At 41.0% G+C, this 15,474-nt stretch overlaps 1 protein-coding gene and 1 long non-coding RNA gene across 2 annotated transcripts in view; one reads left to right on the top strand and one right to left on the bottom strand.

Annotated features, from left to right (window-relative positions):
• Positions 1-15,474, bottom strand: part of CUBN (cubilin) — a 145,288-nt gene that overhangs the window by 74,567 nt on the left and 55,247 nt on the right. Inside the window, exons 30-31 of the mRNA XM_064704204.1 lie at positions 10,652-10,811; positions 2,602-2,783 (exon numbers count right to left, since the gene is read on the bottom strand). Of these exons, the coding sequence (XP_064560274.1) occupies positions 2,602-2,783; positions 10,652-10,811 (342 nt within the window). The remainder of the gene's footprint in view (positions 1-2,601; positions 2,784-10,651; positions 10,812-15,474) is intronic.
• Positions 5,870-10,660, top strand: LOC135443693 (uncharacterized). The gene is made up of 4 exons (XR_010439093.1): positions 5,870-5,977; positions 7,316-7,791; positions 8,388-8,488; positions 9,555-10,660. It is a non-coding gene; the product is annotated as an uncharacterized LOC135443693 (long non-coding RNA).

Below are 15,474 nucleotides of genomic sequence, written 5' to 3'. Positions count from 1 at the left end.
ATTAAAACTGGAAAGTTGTTTGATTTCACAGAAAGCAGGAAGCAGCAGAACTTACTACTCAGAGATAAGGAAAATGTGAAATTAGGAGAATAACCATGAGGAAAAATAAGACTTCAAACTCCAAAGATACTTAGGATACTTTTGGGAAGATAATGTGAGAGTAAAAGACCTTTGGAACCTTAGTGATCACTGAAACACACAGTATCAAAAGCACACCAGTGACCTTTCTTTTAACACTCTGCAGACTTAAATGTGTGTGTGGTTTTCAGCTTGGACATACATAGAAACTACATGAAAGAAGGTGGCAAGATAAAGCAGCTTGTGAAAATGGCTAGTCATGTTCTTTTTTTTTTTCCCACTAAATCTGAGTCATCATTTGTCCTGCTCAGACTATGTCAATCATGGTATAAATGAATTTTATAACAAAAGTAAGAAAATATGTATGTGGCAAGGCACATGAAGCTCCACTGAGTGTCTGCAGAGTGGCAGGGGAAGCTCTATGCTGACACGCAAGATCTTTGATCATGGACTAAGACATGAACTGTTGGGAATTTAGCTGACTAGAGACTGGAAAAGTACAAAGCCGTGGCTAATTCCAAGTCCTGCACCTGCAAGATAGCGTGTCCTTGGGCCTAGCTGAGTATGATAAAGAAATGGACAGCGAGACGTGAGAAGTAGAGAACGTAGGCCCAAAGGAATGAGGAAGAGCTAATGGTATAGTTTAACCAATAGATTGCTTAGCTTACAGAATATTCATAAGCTTATTATTTGCTGTATAAGTGTTTGATGCTTTCTTCAATAAACTGGACCTGTGATGAACCATCTGGTGTCCTGGTCTCCTTCCTTCGACAATTAACCAATTTTTCCCTGTAAGTTGATTTATGTTAGATTATCTGCCAGCAGATCAGAGCCAGGTGTTGGGAACTGGATGAACCAAGATCTAGAGACAAGTAGCTCCAAGCATGCCAATTCTGAGGGCAGGAAGGCAGGGGAGTTCAAGCAGCAAGGTGAGCATCTGTGCAGATGAATCAGTATGGTTGGAATGAAGCAAAACATAGCAACTAAGCTGCAAATGGCAAAAAAAGGAAACCCAAAACCTAAGGTGAACACCTTGCTCAGGAACACAGAGCAGCAAACTGCAGGGTGCTGTTAAATGGTGTCTTTAAGCAGTTGGTGTCTGGCAAGTCACTCAATTGGTTTTAGCCCAGCTACCTTCCCAGTCAAAAAGTTCCCAAACAAATGGTTGCCAGCCATCTGTGTACTCTTGTTGGATCATGAGGGCTCCTGAGCAACCATCTGCAGATGTAGGTATTGCCTTTGGAATAGAAGAACCATTCAAGAAATGGCCATCCTCAGCAAATTTAGATTTGGAGGCTGTTTAATGGATTCCTCTGGGCAACAGAGGCATAATGGAAGTTTATAGGCAGATTACCTTTCAATCTTGTAATTCTAGGCACAAAGAAGAATGAAGATGCAATACAACAGACTTCATCAATATAAACCAGCCAGTAAAGGTCACCTACTCAGAGTCTCTGGTGTCAGCAGTGTGACATACAGGTGTACTTGCCAATGCTACTGATGGAGAATTCATGGAACAGCTTCCTTACCCCCAGATCCTGCAGAAGTCAGGATGTGGGAATGGGAAGCAGAGCACAAGTGTGGGTGCTGGACAGACAGTTGTCTAACTGTATGCTCTATCACATCACCCAGAAGAGAAGAAAGGCTGCAGCAGAGTAGTACGAGTTCTCTTAATCAGTCCTCTGCATTCATTACAAAAACATTGAAAAGTCACCCATGTATAAACACTGACAAAAAGTCACAAGTTTACCTCCATTGGTGATCTCAAATGTCTCTAGTGAGAGCAGTTTAGAAAGTCTATAACTCCGAAGTTCTTCCTGAAATTATTTCCTGTCCCCTCTTCCTGTACTGGAAGTCTATTCAACTCTGTCAGCTGAGATTGGTCACCTGGTTGCTTACCAACATGAGCAAAAAGATGTTATATGTAACAGGGTCATCCAGTCCTATGGGTTTCTTCAAGGAGGTCAGAACCTCCTTACAGAGGCCCCTTTTCTCCTTTTTCCACCACCCTAAGGTGACAAGGATATTGCCTTTTTTGTTGTTGTTGTTGTTGTTCTGTGCAAAGATTCTTCCTAAATTTCATCACTCAGCATTATAAATCTCCCCACATCCTCGGAAGGCCCTACACAAGATCTCACCTGAGTTATCCCCTGCAGTGGTCCATCATCTTGCTTTGCATCAGGAAATTATCTTCATGGTACAGCACCCACCCTACACTTAGTTCTTTATAAAAGGTGGAGTTTTTAAGACTAAGTTTTTCAAAGGAGCTTTGTCTTTTGTTAGGAAGCATACAGTGCATAACTTCATAATTAATTAAGGTATACAGTCACCAAAGGTATAAAAGCAAAATATAATAAGAACCTTACGGCTTCTGTGACAATACCTGTTGAACATAACTGTAGCCTCAGCAGAAACAGGAAATTGTGGTAGAATTGTTTGTTCTGCATCTGCAGTTCTTGGGATTATCTGTTCCAGACAGAAATGAATACACCTTGTGCATTTTAGAGGAGTAAATGCTCTTACCTCCAAGACATCATAGCTGCAGTTTGGGTGGTACTCAACGTCGAATTCCTGGATGGTGAGTTGAATGCTGCTGCCAGGGGCTGTGTGGATGTACCAGATGCATTCCCTGTTGCTTGGGTATCTGTTGGGGTAGCCAGGGCTGTGAAATGAACCAGAAGGGCCAGAGAGCTCTTCTCCACAACCTGACAACAAAGCAAAGCAGCCTGGTGAGGAGGTCTGGCAAAACTCCCTGCCAGCTCTGATAAGGACAGGCAGCAGCCCCCATTTCATTGACAAATGTGTACTCTGGGCTGGAAGGTCTGCTCTGCCACAGGGAACCCAGGAAGAGAATGGCAGGCTGGAGCAGTTTGCACTGCCTGTGCAGGAAGCACTTCACCTCCTGTTTTGGTGGGTTTCGTACCAAACCTCAGCATCTGCTCTGACTGCTGAGACACAGAAAAAAAGTGGATTTTTTTTTTATTGGCTTCTAACTTTATCAGTTCAAGAAAGCTAAATCAGATCCATTCTCAGCTTTTACTGACTTCAAATAATCAAGCCAAGTTATCATAGGGAGGTCTTTCTATTGAAAAAAATGCCATTTCCCACTGCTTTAGAAATCATAAAATTAAAGACAATGCAATTTGCCTCAGCCTGCTGAGCATGATTACAAGCTGCCAGATCACAGTGGATAAACCAACTTTCTGACACTTGATGTGTTTAATGTTCTTTTCTTTATTCAATTGTAACAGTGCAATTGTAAAACAAGCTGTGTTTGAAAGGTTATGTATTTTTTTTTCAGATAAGAAAGCATTGTCCTAACACCACTCCCCAGACCCTGGGGTGACTAAGTTCTTACATACTGTGAGCTAGACTGAAAAAAGAAACCAGCAGCAAAACAATGGATGAAATGCAGGCCCTGGTTTAACAGGACAAAGCAGCTGAACATGTGAGCCTAGTTTTATCATTGCTTTGTGGAGATGTGCTAAGTGTAGCACTAGCCTCTCTTTAATGAATTCCTGGGAAGATGCTCTTCCTGCCTCAGACCTCAAGCTCAGGCATAAATAGGGCAGGAAGGCACAGCAGCCCTGCCAGTATCACGGCAGATTCAGATCAGCTACATTCACAGTGAAACCTTACCTTTAGAAAAGCCAGTAGGGTGGCTATGTACCTGTCACACACAGAAAAAAAAGGATTCTGTGTTTGATCTGATTTTGTGTGTGCCATTCTGCCTTCCAGCAGCAATTTTCTTTTGCTCTTTACATTACAAGCCCCCCAAGTGTTTCATTTAGGCACTGATATTTTGCTTACACAGAATTTATAGGTTCACTTGAGCTTTGTAATGCCCACACTCCATCAATTTCTTTCGCTTCATCTCCAGAGGAAAGATTCTGTCACATTGAAAAGCCCCAAAATACTTAAGAAAACCATCTCACAAACCATGAGCTCTATATTCCCAGAGGCAAATACTGTGGTATGTCAGAAGTGATAAATAGCATCTCTATCAGAGCCTTTATTTATAGGAGATATTTCATAACATAAACCAAATAAAATACTCCTTTGATCTGCTCAACATATGCACACAGATGTGTAAAACCTCTAATCTCTATTAAATCTAAGAATAATTTGCAATTTGAATAGGGTGTCTTTGGCCATTGCTCTGCTTTACACCACATTTCAGGAAGCTGTAGATCAAGATCTTCAATTAAGTGCAAATATTTTCCTTAATGTCTTTCATGCCAAACTTGTGGCTGCTAAGCCTCAGAAGCATTTACCATCATTTCTACCACTGAGTTTTTCAGCTTCACACAGAAAACCTGATTTTGACTTCATAGTTGGCTACAGGATTTCTAGGACTGCAAAACACAAATCTGTGAGGGGAAAGAGCAGCAGGTCTGAAAGGGAGCAAAGCTATAAGAATCTATTTTAAGCTAAAAAAGGAGACATCTAAATACAGATGTGAGGCCATGCCAGCTATGTGACACTGATCTCTCTCAGTCCATCACACAGTATCCCCCAGCAAAGCACATTTAAAACAAAAGAATTCCCACTTATCCAGGTGAACATTTACATGGCTGAAGTTGTCTCACAGGTGAGTTGGCACAGGCCAAGTCCTCTCCTCCCTTTTCCACCTTGCTGTACATGGAGCAGCCAGAGGTGCCCTGCAGTCATAAACCTACATTGGCAAGCTACTGGGCATCTCAACTTAGGAACTGAAGAAGTTTTTAGGTGTATTTTACATCAATCCTGCCTTTGATCCCTTTGGAGAAAAAGGCAGTGCACTTCCTCCCCTGAGGCTGTCAGCACAGGTAGATGTTAAATCCCCTGAGACTTTGATATCCATGCATGTTTCATAGTGAGATGGAGAGGAAGAAGGCTCCAGTGTAAACCACCATCCCCTTTTCCTCCCAAAGCCTTTAGAAGATTTCCCTCTAAAGAAACCAGGTTGCTGAGGTTTTACAACTGGAGAAAAAAAGGTGTAATCCTTGGGGAAGCCTCTCAGTGGAATTTGCAGCCTTTCTTTCCCCTGAGCAGCTGGGATTACACAGCCACTAAGGGCAGAGCTCAGCTCAGGAGGAAAAAGCTGCTTTCCAGCTTGGGAAACAGAAAGATTTCTCAACAACCAGACTTAATGTCTCGGCTCCTGAGGGGGTGGGAACAGGGATCAGGGGAGTTTCAGCAGGCAAAACAAAGCCAATTGCTATTTATCTCAGCCCAAAGAAAGCTGGGAACATTTTAAAACCTAACAGGCAGCTATGACTCAGCTTCTCCTGCTAAGGGTTTCCTGATAGCCACAAAAGATGTTTTTATTTAAACCTGAAATGGCTCAGAGGAGAGGAAAGCCTGTGTGCTCTTCTTTGAGGCACAGACCTTTCTTCCATGAAACCCTTGCAGGTAGCATTCAGATTACTCACACTCCCTTCTCCAGAGAGGTTTATGTTTCCTCTGAGCTCAATCAACATTCTCTGGAAGCACACGAGTAAGAGTAAGAAGGTCAAACTGCTTTTAATGTCTCATTTCTTTTCTTCTAATTAAAACTGTTCCCAGAAAAGGCTTCTTCTTTTTTTTTTCTTTTTTTTTTTTTTTTAATGTAATTGAGTGATTCCTTTTAAGTGCTTCAGCAAAATGAAGGTAAAGTTTAGGTCTCTGAGATTAATTTCTTATAAGTTTATTGCAAAAAGATCTGAATTACTTGAGTTTATGCCTAAGCATTCACTGACTAATAGCAGAAAAAAGAGCTCACTGATCTTTGCAAATATGAATTCACACCTGAATTTTTTTGACTGACCAGCATATGCCACAAGAAACCTCCACATCAGAGCAGAAGCACCATCTCTGAACTCTCTGGCCAGCTGCCAAGAAGTCTGTGCATGATGTTTCTGTTCTTTATAAGGATGAGGTAAGAGTCAATTCTGTTGCACTTTGCTGAAAATATAGATGCTAGTTGATTTTTAAAAATATTTACATAAATATTTAAGAGATTAAAACATATGTTCCCAATTTAAACTCACTTGCTCACTTGCAGGATTGCTCTACAGTGCCAAAATGAGAAAACTCAAATAATGAACTTTTTGAAATGCTTATGAAACTTTGACTACAAAGTTACATGAATACAAACCTTCTCCCAATGTTTGTATTTGTCTGCAAACATCAAATAAAAGTTTGATTATACTGAAAAATTTTGAATTTTTGCTATTTATAGCAACAAAAGACAAAAAAACCCGTTGATCTTTAGGAATAAAAAAAATAGCAGCATTGCTTCATCTTTCACTGAAATAATAGTGATTAATACCAAGCCATTCTGCTCCTAGTGAAACATCTTTAAAAGTTTTTCTCAGCACAGAAATACAGGGTCTTGCTGTGTGCTGTGAAATGCAGACAGCTACACTGTGGAAAAGTTGCTTGCAGCTGAACTGCAAGCATACAGCATATGACCAGTTTACTCCTTGCAAGTAATTTTGGACATTTCAGCCCTGCAGTTAAACAGAGAAAAAAAATAAGAAAGGGGAGGTACTCTTTTAGTAGTGTAAAGGTCCTGGAACTCTCCTGAAAATACTGAAAACTACTACCTACTCTGGTGTTAGTTGCTAGGAAATCAGACAGCAAACAGAAAACATAGGAAACATATATTTGGTGGTTTTGCTTTCCTCTGACTAAAATTTACGTATTCATTGAAGATTGTGCAAGCAATGATTTACAGATCTTTCCATATTACTGCCTGTCTGGTTAGCAGATGGTGTTCATTAACCAAAGAAGAATCCCTATTCTCAAAAATAATTATAGCTGAACAGAAATGTTGTAATCTGTGGAAAACTCTATTATTTGCTAGGTTTTCAGATTTATTCAGGGGTATGTTTTTAGCCACATGTTAGAAAAACCCCATCCATAAAGGTTAAAGAGAACTGGCACTGTTCCTGCAAAACCAACGTTAGGCAAATGAAAGGAACAGAGTTTTCCACTTGTGGTGCTCAGGGTGAATAATTTCAGTAAATGTAAGCTGACTCTAACTGCAAGGAGCATGTACTATAAACATGTGCCTGTACTGCAATAATACTGTGTGAAGTATAATTTGGATTTGATTCTGAAAACTTTTGCTCTCTTGGGTAGGTTTGGTTACAGAATATTATCCAATGGATGAAGTAGAATAATTTACGTGATAAGGGTTTATGCAAGACAGTAAAAATTCAAGTGATATATGTTTTGGGTTTTTCTCTGCTTTCTGATTTGTTAATATCAGACCTTGCTCATCCTTGGACTTCATGTGACAGAAAGACACTGAAAAGGAATAGTCATTTTTGGAAACTGAAAAAATGGCAATTTGTCAAAGTTTGCGGAAGAAATAAACAACAGAGCTATGATTCAGGCTTAGAAAATCTGGACCTCAGCTCCCTTGCTGACCTGCAGGGTGATATTCTGTTCAGCAATCCTAATGGATGCCTGAAAAATGTCTCCAGTGAATGACTTCTGCATCTTCATCTAACCTCTGTTTCTGAAGTGCTTCTCTGAAGAGCCAACAAACTTTAACATTTGACCTGACACATATACTGACAACATGAAACAGAAAGCAGAATCATTGGTGCAAGTTTGCACTGAGAAGAGACAATGAAATTTAAAAGGTCTATTGACCATGAAGCAGCCAAATGAGTGAGCTTGCAATGCAATGCAGATGCAAATATAAAGCAGTGAGGCCCTACATGCACATTGCTTAATAAGGTAAGTGATGTGTGCAGGAAATATGTGTCTCCTCAGATATGACAGTTGGCACTGGTGTAATTTTGCACTCAGAGACCTTTGCCCTCTTGGCCTCTTGATTTTTTTTTAGGGAATGCAATTTGATTGGCATTCCATCTTTGCAATATCCAGACTGTTACCACAAGTTTGTTCCTTCTCAAAGGGCCAATATATGTCCCATATATACTTGCCTATATTAAACTTCCTAAGACAGAGTGAAAGGAGAATAAGCATCTCGCAGATTCAAGCTTTCCACTGGCAAATAATCCTTTTGAGCCTTGACTGCAGAAGAAAACATTAGTGATTTAGCCAAATAATTTTAAAATCCATCCTCATCTATGAAACTCCCTTAGAAGAACAATGTTATTTCAGAACCAAATTAATTTTTAAATTTACTTCTCTGCACTAGAACTTTCTATTTCTATTATTTCTATTTCTATTATTTCTATTTCTTTTTTTCAAGTTAAAATTACATAGGATACTGTTAGGCATAAACAACAGCATTCTCTTAAGATCAGTTACTAATTTTGTCTTTGTGAAAGCCTTTAGGTTTTTAAAGAAAGCACTTTTTAAAGCAGGTTTCCTCAGCAGCTGGAAAGATCAGATGCAAATGTTTTAAATCAAAACAGTTTTGCTTCATCTGTGGCAGGAGGGGCTATTCAGATCAGCTATCAATGAGGTAAGCTTTTCTCTTTCTTTGACCACCTCACAACTGTGAAAAAGCTTCTGGGAAGAGTCTCTGAAGCAAACTATCAGAGACATGGAAAACATAAGTGCTGCTCTCCTTACCATCAAAACATGGCAATGTCCTTGATATTTATCTCAGAGAGGCTTCACAACTGCCAGTTAAGGAGCACAGGGACAGCCTGAGAAATAGTTCACAGCAGCTTGAACTCTAGAGCACACATTTGTCACTTGAGCAGAAATAAAAGCCCTTCTCTCAGCAATATATGCAGCTCTGTTATTTTCTTGTCAGGTGAGATGTTACCAGATCTGGATGTAGATTGCCCTAGGAATTTGCCCTCAGGAAAGAAGGGACCCAAATCCTTCACTCTGAAATACCCAACTCAAAGGCTGCATCTCCTGATCAGTTCCCCTAAACAAGGAGACTTCTTCCAGTGAATTTTTCCTTATGAACTTGAAAGATTTTCAGAAGGGAGAGGTAAATATAGTCCCCCAGCCACAGGGACATATCTAATTTATTTATTCTAGGGCAACCAGGCAATGTAGCCACCAAGAGTAAGAGGAATAGCTGTATTTGTGCATGACACCAACAGAGAAAAGGAAAGGAAATTTTTGGAATGAACAAAAAGATGACAACTGTGGTCTGCTCTGGAGGAACTTGCACTCACACTGCAAGCTGTCAGAAGTCACAGCTGTGACATTCTGAGCCAGCAATGACATTCCCTAAGAGCCAGGCCTATCTGACCCCACAGGTCCTGGTCTGGGCTTAGACACAGCCCCACATTAGCAGCCTGGGCCCTGTGCAGCATCAGGGTGGAGCTCAGTGTACAGGAATGAACAGAAGGGCAGAGCAGCCTGACAGAGAAATGAATGTCAGTGCAGCAAAGGACGGCAGAGGGCTGGGAAAGGAGAGAAAGCACAAGAGTGTTTACCATGCAGGCAGATTCTGGGAAGCTTTGAGAGCTTTAGAAAAGCAAGTTAACCCAGCACCATGGCTACTGTATGGAACTGATGTCATCTGGCTGTGCATAAAAGCCTCTGCTTTTTCTTCTTTTGTGCAGCTCCAGGATGACATCACCCGAAGCACAAGAAGGTACCTTTGTGCTGGGGCCCTTCCCCTGCTGGCTCCTGCTACACATCCCACCCCCAGCCTGTGTCCCTCCCCTGCCCAGAAATGCTCCCTCATTCCCCCTGCTGAATGCAAGGCACCTCTGGGAAGCTGGCAGAGCCCTCTGCAAGCGCCAGCAGTGTGTGCTAGAGCAAGGAGCTTCCACCCCAACGCGTTCAGCAGCCTCAGCAACCTGCAGTGGGGCCTCTGCTGCCCTCTTCATCTGCTTCAAACGCAGTCAAACCTGCATGCTGCTGACTGATGAGACAGACAGGGCAACTGGGGCAACTCAATTATTTTCAAGGCTGGAACCCCTTTGGTAGGATGTGCAATGGCACACAATTTAACCTTAACCTTGTTATAGCACACAACTGCTGTTAAATAAGCAGAGTGAAAAATACTACATTTGTAACCTCACTTATGAAGAAACTGCAAACACAGTTTGCTGTTTTACAATCATTAACAGATTTGTTTATAGTTGGCTTGCATGCTTGCCTGTTTAATAAGGCCTGTGACAGTTTTCACGACATGCAAGAACAAAAGAACAGACACCCAATGCACATCCTGGCCAATGCTATTTCATGCAGAGAAATGGGGCAGGGGCAGCTGCAAGTGGACACTACCACAGGAAACAAGTACCACTGAATTAAACCAGAGAGAAACCTGCACAGAAAACAGGAGTCTATAGAAATGGGTGAGACTGAGGGCTGAATGTTCCCATTAAAAGCTCAAGTCACTCACAGTTACCCATGACAGCATCTATCTTCTGTTCATTAGAGCAATTCTGGACACACCCCTCTTCCCTGTGCCTACTCCTGGAAATAGAAGCACATTTCCCTAATAGCTCTCAGTCTCCAATCAGCTGATCTGTGATGGTGTACATGTGCAGAAACATCCACTGGGAAAGTATGTGTACAATTTTGAGGACATGCAATGGATTTAGAGCTGCAATGGGTTATTTCTATTTAGATGGCATAGAGTAGCATAAGCTGGAACTCCTTTACACATCCAGGGAAGGAAACCTTCCCAGAGGAAAAGGGGCTCACTTACCGTCAACATGCCATAGCATCTGGAACCCACTCCTAGCATTCAGTCCATCAGAGTAAAACTCCACATGAAGGCTGCTCCCTGTAGTGCTCCCTGCCAATGGAGGAGACTGTCCACAGAAAGTGCCTATTAGGTTGGATTGTGCATCAGGCCCATCATAGAGCTGAAATGAAATTTAAAAAAAAAATATGCCAGTGAGTAAAAAGAAGCTCCGCAACTAAGCAGCTTCCCAATGTTTTGTACAGGATTTAAAAGCAAAAAAACCAACAAACCCAAAATAGTGACACTTCCCCCACTGGCCACCCTTGCACAGCAACATGAGCCTGGGGAGTGTGGAAAGATTTGAGTAAAATGGTGAGTAAATACAACGCCAATATGTCTTTAAACCTGGCTGCACACTGTGTGCAGTAGGATGGGTTTGCTGTTTCTGTTTTGGTGTGTATTGGGGGTTGCTGGGGAAAAAGATAAAGGGCAGGTGGCAATGAACTGAAATAGAAAGAAAAAGAGGGTGTCATGGGTCTGATTTGCCCATGCACCCAACAGGCTGAGTGCCTCCAAACCCCTTGGTGACAACTCTGTTTACATCTCCATCTGTTTAAGGCTGCAGCCAAGTGAACTGCCTGGGCTTCTGATGGAGAAAACCAAGCAGTCAACATCATGACGGCTCCCAGAGTAGTGAGGACAAGCTGAAAACCAGAAGTAAAGTAAATCTTCAAAAACACAAGGAGATTTCATATGAGTTTATTTATGGTTTCATAATCTCATGCTAAAGTCTTGATTTGGAGGAAAACTGTACTGAGCCATGCTATTGAAATTTGATTTCCTTGTCATACCCTGTATGCTGGTATTGTGACAATCAGTGATCAGATGGACAAAGCCAGCCCAAAAACCTCCTTTATGTTTTCCAAATACAGATTAGGAATCTTTCATCCCACTCTTAAAACATTGCCACTCTTAAAAAAAATCCAAAATCAACCAAACAATCAAAACAACAAAATGCTAGGGAAATATTTCTGTATATAAATATTTAGATTATGTCTGAAGGCAGTCATATACTCACAATTAAATGAAAACACTTAATACATAATTTGATGGTGTGATAGCAGATGCTTAGAGCTTTTTAACTTCTTTACATTTGTTGTCTCCAGACAGGTTTAAATGGTATTTCAAATTCTAGTTTTGGAAGTTTTTTCAAATCCAGCAAATCACACTGAACATACCTCTGTGTTCTTTCCAAATACCCCATACCTCAGTGTCATTTTTCAGGCATGAGGAATGTAATTTTTGCAAAGCTAGTAAAAATGAAACATTTTAGCTGGATTGCCTTTGATTTACAATATCAGATTGCTGGTTATTTTCAAGTTAGGACTTGTTTTATTATTTCTACCTTGGTCACTATGATTCTTAAAGTTTAGGAAAACATCAACCCTTGTCCTTTATTATCACTTTGTGACAGTTCATCTGATCTTTTGTCCTACAAAGCATATCTTCCTAACACAACCCAGCAAATTACTGGCACAGAAACCATATCTGACCATTCTCATTGTGCATTTTTGGCATGCTTCCTTACAGAATTTCAACAAAAACTTTTCTCTCTTTTGAAGCCATTACCTTAAAGTTGCCTCTGTGCAAAGAATAAAATCTATGATCTCTAGAAAAACAGCAAAGGTTTATTTATCTTTGCTCCCCATTCAAATCTCTTTTCCAAATATCTTTGATTCCACTAAGAATTCTGTTATGTTCAGTACTGTATAAGTCATACTATGGAAATACATTTCAGCAAATATAGATTGACCATGCTAGCTGCTAATTTTCACGCATATTTTCTGGCAGACTCTCATATGAGAATAAATCATTAACCCCCAGCCTTTCTGCTGAAGATGCTGATCTTGCAGAATCTTCAGAAATCTTGTTACTCATTTAAAACAGAGTTGGGACCAAGAAATCAACTTGAATGGCATCAAATTCTCTAGCAGACAGTCCAGTTTAAAGGTTGGGGGGTTTTTAATTAAAAAAAAAAAAGATTTAGTTCTGCCAGAAGTTAGGGTCAAATTGCAGGAATAATTCTATGATAATATTCTGTGGCCTATTTAATGACTGGTGACCATCAGTCTAACACAATGAAAAGCTCAAAGCAAGCTTAGTGCATTGCAAATTGAAAACTATCACTCTCTTTGGTTTCTCTTAGTGAAATCAGAAAAGATTGAAAGTTTCTAATTACAGACACATTGCTGGTAGTGATCAGATGTGTTTGAAAATAAATATGAAACTGTCCTAAAGATTAGATGGCAATATATTGAACATCAATCTGTATTCCTTCCCCACATAAAATTTGAAGGACCACCTGATAGACAGATGAGCTGTCCCATGCCCAGCATTACAGGTATGACCTTCCTCCAAGCCAGGGTGAGAGCTTTACACATTCTTTGAAGGCATAAGTTCAGAAAATGAAATCAAGTCAGATCCAATTAGATTTTTTAATAGTACTTCCTTTGATCAATTTGTGGTGTATACTACTCATATTTCTGTGGCTCCAAGCCAAGGAAATCTCACACCAGAAAAATATGAATGGTGAAGAATGAATCAATGTGGAGATTACTCTGAAGAGTAGCTAAAACTATGTCAAGATACATATTTACAATGTACTGTTAATTCTAGTGATTACAAATGCAAACCCATTCTAAAGAACTATGGACTAAATAATACCCAGAAACTTCCAAATCCAAACAACAACAAAAAAAGCTTCATGCGTCTCCTGCAATTTGATTCATCAAGAGTGTATTATTTTTATCTAAGTCAGAGAATGTCACATTTCTATGTCATTTCCTCTGCAAACAGTCCATCAGTTTTCTAGCCACAAAGCATGGTTTCTATGGCAATGCCTTCATGCCGTGCTGCCCCGTGGGTTTGAGCTCAGAGCAGGATTTCACAGGGAATTGGAGTGCCTGGCCAGCTGTAACTCATTGAGAGAGGCAGAACCACGACTGCTAGAATTACAGCTGGCTTTTTTGAGCTGTCTTTCATTTCTAAATGAAGGGAACAGCTGTGTGTTTTCACAGGGCATTTTGAACTTCTCAAACCACCTTTTGCTCTCACACAAACACAGGCAAGGGAAACTGAAGCTGCACACAGCTCTCATGAGCCATAACTTCTCTCCTGATATCTGGGATAAAGTTTCTTGTGTCAGGTCCTGCTTTGTCAGCTGTGTCATCTTAAACTGCTGCAAACTGAGGGAAGGTTCTTCTGCAGTCTATATGAGGCAAGATATTCCTTATGATTGTGCAAGACAACTGGATTTTTGGGGCAGTGTATTAGTCACTCCTGCACCATACTGACTCCAGGAACTGGTAATTTGACTCTCTTCCAGCTCCCCATTGGGAAGAAAGTGTTTTTTCCCTGTGTGTATATTGCTTTTGTAATATATTTATTTGTTCAGACATTTTAGCCTCCACCAGAAAATCCAAGCACTTCATAATAATTTTGGCAGATAATTCAACCAGCAAAACAGGCAGACACCTGCAACACACGTTCAGAACCTTAGCCTCTCCTTTCTAGCAAAGCAATTGCCCAGCAGCAAGCAGAACACATCATTTCAGCAGCCTGCAGCCCTGGGTCCAGGGGGGATGGGCCATGTTAAAATGAATTATTGGGCACAGCTCAATAACTGCTAGAAGAAACTCCTTACCAGGCTCCCAGGGAGCAAGTGCATAGGTTGACATGAAGGTAAAAGGGGAGGTACCAGCTCTCTAAGGGATGAATCAAGCTGTGTTTCAGCCCAGTGGCAGCTGAAAACCATCTGCTGTTCTTTAGAATGGGTTGGGAGAGCAGGACCAGCAAAAGCTGCTGGAAGGGTTTGGCTCGGGTAGCTCTCCTGGGGGACACCATGGCCACCAGTATTGCATTTTGGCTCTTCTGACTCTTCAGCCTGGAAAAATGTCACTAAGACCAATAATGGTGCCCTGGAGGCCACAGCTGTTCGCTTCTCTTTGGAGGAGCAAAGCAAAAGGGCACGACCTGTGTCACAGAAAAACTCATTACCAGAACTGGAGCAGGGGCTCAAGGACTGAGCTGACTGGAAAATGAGGTTTCCTCTACTTGGAAGAAATAAAGATCTATAAAAAATGGGGAAAATAACCTTGGAATGTGTTCCATTTGGACATACTCGAGGTAGGGACAATTTTCTAGCCGACTGCCTTGTCAAGCTTACTCTGTCTTGCAGAAGTGAGCCTTTCAGACTGGTAGTAAGACTCCATCTGTTCAGTTTTCCTGGCAGAAAACTAGGGGGTGGGGAACAGGGATAAGGCAAAATATCAGTTTTCTACTGGAGAATGTTATTTCTATGAAAAGGCGTGTTTTTTGTTTTGTTCACCAGGAAAAAACATTGCAGAGGAAAAGCCTATGCCTAATCAGCCCTGGAAAAAAGCTGCTTATGTACACTAGTTAGTAATAACATACAGTCTTGATCAAGAGGTGATAGTCTTCAAAAACAAACTTTCAGTTTTATATGAGGGGGAAATCTATGCTATAAATACTGACAGTTCTCTTTCACTGTACTGTAAATAATACTGTCATCAGATGCCACAAATGCATCATAACAGTGAGCAATTTTAGTAATAATTATCTCCAACTAAGGCTTGGAACAAACTATTTGCTGTCAGAAACCCTTCATACAGGGACCAGCAGCAGCTGTCCTGGGCTGTATTTGCAGAGCTCAGGAAAGGAGGCACTGCCCTGGATCAAACCAACAGAGCCACCAGTGTCCCACCCATGCTCGGAGCCTCCAGGGCAGTGTGACACACACACACAAGTATCCCTTTCCTCTCAGA

This window comes from Zonotrichia leucophrys, chromosome 2 (assembly GCF_028769735.1).
Source record: "Zonotrichia leucophrys gambelii isolate GWCS_2022_RI chromosome 2, RI_Zleu_2.0, whole genome shotgun sequence".
NCBI lineage: Eukaryota > Metazoa > Chordata > Aves > Passeriformes > Passerellidae > Zonotrichia > Zonotrichia leucophrys.
Note: the sequence above shows the minus strand (reverse complement) of the source record. Positions and strands in the feature narration are given on the sequence as shown.